Genomic DNA, 6,675 nt, shown 5'->3' with positions numbered 1-6,675 from the left:
AGTTTTCCATAAGGCATTCAATGAACTGTAAGTGGTTCTTGAAGTGGTTCCTGACCAAATACACCAACAATAATATTGCATGAGTTGATTTGTTAATAATATTCATTTTTATCTTCACAAGTTCCATTACCTTATTTCAGGACTCATGTTTGAGATTTCCGAGGGAGGTTTCCTGGATATTGATGTCAGAATTACCGGTCCCGATGGCAACATAATCTACCAAGGAGAACGGGAGTCCAGTGGAAAGTACACATTCTCCGCACACATGTCTGGTGTTTACACATATTGCTTCAGTAATCAAATGTCCACGATGACACCTAAAGTAGTCATGTTCAATATGGAAGTGTTGTCTACGCAGCCGAGTGAAGATGATAAGGGAGAGAAGGGTGAGTAAGGTTTTGACACGGGTTATATTTGCCAAAGGGTTAGTGCATTTGTTTGTAAACCTAACTTTGACCCTTTTTCTGAAATCATTTGTTTGCCATAATGTCTCCCAAACAATTAGTCTAATTTTTGTTAAGTATGCTACAATAATATTAATTTTTATCTTCACAAGTTCCATTACCTTATTTCAGGACTCATGTTTGAGATTTCCGAGGGAGGTTTCCTGGATATTGATGTCAGAATTACCGGTCCCGATGGCAACATAATCTACCAAGGAGAACGGGAGTCCAGTGGAAAGTACACATTCTCCGCACACATGTCTGGTGTTTACACATATTGCTTCAGTAATCAAATGTCCACGATGACACCTAAAGTAGTCATGTTCAATATGGAAGTGTTGTCTACACAGCCGAGTGAAGATGATAAGGGGGAGAAAGGTAAGTAAGGTTTTGACACGGGTTATATTTGCCAAAGGGTTAGTGCATCATTTTGCGAACCTAACTTTGACCCTTTTTCTGAAATTATTTGTTTGCCATAGTGTCTCCCAAACAATTAGTCTGATTTTTGTTAAGTAGGTATGCTAAAAACATAAGTGCAAAACCCAAGGGTTTGAACCCTGCCAAGGATAAACTTTATTCCAAACCAACAAAGTTTGTTATCAGAACAGCTGACTTTCTCTTATTTTGTCCTCCCTCCTTTGATTTGGGGATGATAAAACTTCTGTTTTTGTCTACACAGCCGAGTGAAGATGATAAGGGGGAGAAAGGTAAGTAAGGTTTTGACACGGGTTATATTTGCCAAAGGGTTAGTGCATTTGTTTGTGAACCTAACTTTGACCCTTTTTCTGAAATTATTTGTTTGCCATAATGTCTCTCAAACAATTAGTCTGATTTTTGTTAAGTATGCTAAAAAGGGTTATATTTGCCAAAGGGTTAGTGCATTTGTTTGTGAACCTAACTTTGACCCTTTTTCTGAAATTATTTGTTTGCCATAATGTCTCCCAAACAATTAGTCTGATTTTTGTTAAGTATGCTAAAAACATAAGTGCAAAACCCAAGGGTTTGAACCCTGCCAAGGATAAACTTCATTCCAAACCAACAAAGTTTGTTATCAGAACAGCTGACTTTCTCCCATTTTGTCCTCCCTCCTTTGATTTGGGGATGATAAAACTTCTGTTGTTATAGTTCCTCCTCTATCAAACATCTTAAAAAATTGTTTCCTTTTTCTTCTCAGGTGAGCCCAATCTTCAAGACATGATCCGTCAGCTGGGAGAGTCACTCACATCGGTTAAACATGAACAAGAATACATGAGTGTACGAGACCGTATTCATCGTAGCATTAATGAGTCAACCAACAGCCGTGTAGTATGGTGGTCTTTCTTCGAGGCCGTGGTCTTGGTGAACCATGCCAAGGATAAACTTCATTCCAAACCAACAAAGTTTGTTATCAGAACAGCTGACTTTCTCCTATTTTGTCTTCCCTCCTTTGATTTGGGGATGATAAAACTTCTGTTTTTATAGTTCCTCCTCTATCAAACATCTTAAAAAATTGTTGAACCATGCCAAGGATAAACTTCATTCCAAACCAACAAAGTTTGTTATCAGAACAGCTGACTTTCTCCTATTTTGTCCTCCCTCCTTTGATTTGGGGATGATAAAACTTCTGTTGTTATAGTTCCTCCTCTATCAAACATCTTGAAAAAATTGTTTTCTTTTTCTTCTCAGGTGAGCCCAATCTTCAAGACATGATCCGTCAGCTGGGAGAGTCACTCACATCGGTTAAACATGAACAAGAATACATGAGTGTACGAGACCGTATTCATCGTAGCATTAACGAGTCAACCAACAGTCGTGTAGTATGGTGGTCTTTCTTTGAGGCTGTGGTCTTGGTGACAATGACCATCGGACAGATCTACTATCTGAAGCGATTCTTTGAAGTGAGACGAGTTGTGTGAGGTGGAATTGGAAGTAGGTGTGGAAATAAAGGGTAACAGAGAGGTTGAGTGTAGAGGGACATGATAGATTTTAACTCTGAAAAATACATGTGTAAGGAAAACTTGAAAAAGTGTTGCTCAAAGAAAAACATCTCGAGGCTGTGGTCTTGGTGACAATGACCATCGGACAGATCTACTATCTGAAGCGATTCTTTGAAGTGAGACGAGTTGTGTGAGGTGGGATTGGAAGTAGGTGTGGAAATAAAGGGTAACAGAGAGGTTGAGTGTAAGGGGACATGATAGATTTTAACTCTGAAAAATTCATGTGTAAGGAAGACTTGAAAAAGTGTTGCTCAAAGAAAAACATTAGCGATTCTTTGAAGTGAGACGAGTTGTGTGAGGTGGGATTGGAAGTAGGTGTGGAAATAAAGGGTAACAGAGAGGTTGAGTGTAAGGAGACATGATAAATTTTAACTCTGAAAAATTCATGTGTAAGGAAGACTTGAAAAAGTGTTGCTCAAAGAAAAACATTGGTAGAAACTTCCTACGTAAAAAGTTGTGAAAAATCCAAATATGAGGTCAAAACTCCGAAAAAGTAACTTTAAAGGGTCGAAAATTCAATTTTTAATAGTCGTTCTAATGAAAAAGTTCAAAGAGTTGTGACGCCAGATTTCACGTCAAAATGCGCAGAAAGGCTTGCGCACAAACAAACGAAGCGGGAGTCATAATTTATGACGTCATCGCCTACGGGAGCGTATGCCGTGACGTCAAACTTCACGATTTACCGGTATTTTTTAAATCGATTTATCTCGGGATCTAGAAGTCGTAGGAGAAAAAGAAAAATTCCGTTGGTCCTCATTTTTCCTGCTCTATGACTTTGCAATATCACACAAGTAAGCGCAACTGATCTATTACCCAGGAAGGTAGGCCTATTCACGCAACTTGTTATTTTATTAAGCCACATGTCAATAGAAAGTACGTAACCAAGAAAGGAAGTGTTCTATTCACTTATTCCGTAGTGATACACTGATGAGTCCTATAGACACAGCATATCCTGTCATAGCACACGTAGCAAATATAGCAGCCAGTATGGAGTTACGTAGAGAATGCGGGAAGTCCAGATCTTGAGACTTCTGCTTCTCTGCCTGCTCCTTCTCTTGTTTCTTTCTCTTCTGCTCAAACTCTGCAAGTAAAATAAAATCTGGTCTGATTAGCTTGGAAGGTAGCGCGTCTGCCTTGTAAGCGATGGAAGGTAGCGCGTCTGCCTTGTGAGCAATAGGTCTTGGGAACGATTCCCGTATCAAAATCAGACAAACTGTACGAGAGGTATGCTAAAACAAAGAATTCCTAGCTAGTCTGATTAGCTATATGGGTTACAGTACTAGGCTGTTCCGTTTTGTAGTGTTTTAATGCTCCCTTATTCCCAAACACTTTCCTAATACCTACTCACTATATGAATGGTATATGAGCTCAGAGAGAAAGGCTAAGAGACAACCACAGTTTTCCATAAGGCATTCAATGAACTGTAAGTGGTTCTTGAAGTGGTTCCTGACCAAATACACCAACAATATTATTGCATGAGTTGATTTGTTAATAATATTATGTGAGCGATGGAAGGTAGCGCGTCTGCCTTGTGAGCGATGGAAGGTAGCGCGTCTGCCTTGTGAGCGATGGAAGGTAGCGCGTCTGCTTTGTGAGCGATGGAAGGTAGCGCGTCTGCCTTGTAAGCGATGGAAGGTAGCGCGTCTGCCTTGTGAGCGATGGAAGGTAGCGCGTCTGCCTTGTAAGCGATGGAAGGTAGCGCGTCTGCCTTGTGAGCGATAGGTCTTGGGAACGATTCCCGTATGCGCGTACGGAACGAACTTTAGGTTCATTCTCGAAACGGTTGGCTTTCTCCTATCCAGTCCTCTTTCTCTCTTCGCTTTCAGGACGATAAGACACCCATGTCAGCAATATGTGATTTCTTGGTTGGGTCACTCGTCCAAATATGTACCTTCAGTGAGTCATTGGAAATTGCTTCATTTAACTTATTACTGAGTGGGTCTGACAAGGTCAGCAATATGTGATTTCTTGGTTGGGTCACTCGTCCAAATATGTACCTTCAGTGAGTCATTGGAAATTGCTTCATTTAACTTATTATTGTCACTTGTCACACTAGTTGAATTTTTGAAATGGAAAAAATACAAGGTGTTTGTAGCAGCTTGGCACACTACAATTTGTCCATTATTTCCTAGAACTTCAATTGAATTATTGAAATGACAATTTAAAACAATGTAAATTATTTGTAAATAAATCAATTTGGCCGATTTGTTTTTCTAATATAAATTCTTTGATTCATTCTTTATTTTTCACATTGTCTTATTGCAGTGGGTCAAGTTCCAGTATGATACTTGGGCCCAGGTCCCACTTCCACGTTACTTCATAATATAAATTCTTTGATTCATTCTTTATTTTTCACATTGTCTTATTGCAGTGGGTCAAGTTTCAGTATGATACTTGGGCCCAGGTCCACTTCACTTACACGTTACCTAATATAAATTCTTTGATTCATTCTTTATTTTTCACATTGTCTTATTGCAGTGGGTCAAGTTTCAGTATGATACTTGGGCCCAGGTCCCACTTACACGTTACTTCACATTCAGGTCATGCTCCAGTCACAATACTTTCAATGAACAGTCAAATATATTATACGCGATTATGGACATCCCAGCCTTAGTAACAATAGAAGTGGAAGGTAACCACTAGAAGAGGTTACTGCAGTCACAATACTTTCAATGAACAGTCAAATATATTATACGCGATTAAACTACACTGTATGGACATCCCAGCCTTAGTAACAATAGAAGTGGAAGGTAACCACTAGAAGAGGTTACTGCTGAGGTTGTTCTCTACCACCTAACCTTTCAGCTCTACTGAGATCTATTACAAATATGATTATGACAGTAAGAGTGTATGACTCATTACCTCATTACAGTTGTCAATCAGGTCAGGTGGCAGAGACATAGTAACCAACCCTTAAGTAGATTTGAGGCATTCACTGCCATGGTACTTATTCCAAAGTCATGTCAGTGGAATATGACTACAAACAGAAGCTGTCACAAATGAACAGTGATGAGTGTTCTTTTTCATTGTGGTGGCTTCTGAATAATTCCACCTAACCTCTACTGAGCTCTATTACCATGTCAAATTCTCAAATAATCTTGACGATAAAATTCCATAACTTAGCTGGGATTGAAGCCATGCACTCCTGATTACTGAAAGAGCGTTTGACCACTACACTACCAATAGGTCTATCAAATCAAATGTCAATAGGACGAGGTATGGAACCCACGTTCTCCTGACTACCAAGCAAGCGTCTTGACCACTACTACACCAGTAAATTTCTTATCAAGTCACATGTTCATAGAAAATGGAGGAGTTGCAATTGGGAAAATATTATTAATAAAAGGTCGATTCCTACGTAAAAAGTTGTGAAAAATCCAAATATGAGGTCAAAACTCCGAAAAAGTAACTTTCAAATATTATTAATAAAAGGTCGATTCCTACGTAAAAAGTTGTGAAAAATCCAAATATGAGGTCAAAACTCCGAAAAAGTAACTTTAAAGGGTCGAAAATTCAATTTTTAATAGTCGTTCTAATGAAAAAGTTCAAAGAGTTGTGACGCCAGATTTCACGTCAAAATGCGCAGAAAGGCTTGCGCACAAACAAACGAAGGGGGAGTCATAATTTATGACGTCATCGCCTACGGGAGCGTATGCCGTGACGTCAAACTTCACGATTTACCGGTATTTTTTAAATCGATTTATCTCGGGATCTAGAAGTCGTAGGAGAAAAAGAAAAATTCCGTTGGTCCTCATTTTTCATGCTCTATGACTTTGCAATATCACACAAGTAAGCGCAACTGATCTATTACCCAGGAAGGTAGGCCTATTCACGCAACTTGTTATTTTATTAAGCCACATGTCAATAGAAAGTACGTAACCAAGAAAGGAAGTGTTCTATTCACTTATTCCGTAGTGATACACTGATGAGTCCTATAGACACAGCATATCCTGTCATAGCACACGTAGCAAATATACCAGCCAGTATGGAGTTACGTAGAGAATGCGGGAAGTCCAGATCTTGAGACTTCTGCTTCTCTGCCTGCTCCTTCTCTTGTTTCTTTCTCTTCTGCTCAAACTCTGCAAGTAAAAAAAAATCTGGTGTGAACATCACACGACTTTCCTTATCCTATTGAATGGTGCTTATTTGGGTGTTCTGTTGTAACATTTACAATATCTTTAACCGTTTAGTCGATATAGCTGAAAACCGCCAAAAAGCGGTCGAAACCCGCCAAAAAGCGGTCAAAATACCGCCAA

At 39.3% G+C, this 6,675-nt stretch overlaps 2 protein-coding genes and 1 long non-coding RNA gene across 5 annotated transcripts in view; 1 reads left to right on the top strand and 2 right to left on the bottom strand.

Moving 5' to 3' along the window:
• Positions 1-2,855, top strand: part of LOC103518227 (transmembrane emp24 domain-containing protein 2-like) — an 11,990-nt gene extending 9,135 nt beyond the window's left edge. Inside the window, exons 2-5 of one of the 3 annotated variants that reach the window (XM_026830100.1) lie at positions 141-386; positions 1,618-1,769; positions 2,261-2,330; positions 2,710-2,855. In XM_026830100.1, coding sequence (XP_026685901.1) covers positions 141-386; positions 1,618-1,769; positions 2,261-2,330; positions 2,710-2,717 — 476 coding nt within the window. In that variant the 3' untranslated portion in view covers positions 2,718-2,855. Of the gene's footprint in view, positions 1-140; positions 391-761; positions 766-1,617; positions 1,770-2,113; positions 2,440-2,475; positions 2,676-2,709 lie in introns of those variants that run through there. The other 2 variants (XM_026830099.1, XM_017447745.2) reach the window with 2 other exon arrangements.
• Positions 2,856-3,167: 312 nt separating this feature from the next.
• The window catches only part of LOC103518228 (metaxin-1-like), a 7,434-nt gene continuing 3,926 nt past the window's right edge, over positions 3,168-6,675 (bottom strand). The window contains exons 5-6 of the mRNA XM_026830101.1: positions 6,343-6,498; positions 3,168-3,500 (exon numbers count right to left, since the gene is read on the bottom strand). Of these exons, the coding sequence (XP_026685902.1) occupies positions 3,322-3,500; positions 6,343-6,498 (335 nt within the window). The 3' untranslated portion in view covers positions 3,168-3,321. The remainder of the gene's footprint in view (positions 3,501-6,342; positions 6,499-6,675) is intronic.
• On the bottom strand, positions 5,114-5,830 carry LOC113471164. Its single transcript, XR_003393967.1, has 2 exons — positions 5,477-5,830; positions 5,114-5,217 (listed from the first exon to the last, which is right to left on the bottom strand). It is a non-coding gene; the product is annotated as an uncharacterized LOC113471164 (long non-coding RNA).

The sequence above is a fragment of the Diaphorina citri genome, unplaced genomic scaffold, assembly GCF_000475195.1.
Source record: "Diaphorina citri unplaced genomic scaffold, Diaci psyllid genome assembly version 1.1 scaffold2124, whole genome shotgun sequence".
Lineage (NCBI taxonomy): Eukaryota > Metazoa > Arthropoda > Insecta > Hemiptera > Psyllidae > Diaphorina > Diaphorina citri.
Note: the sequence above shows the minus strand (reverse complement) of the source record. Positions and strands in the feature narration are given on the sequence as shown.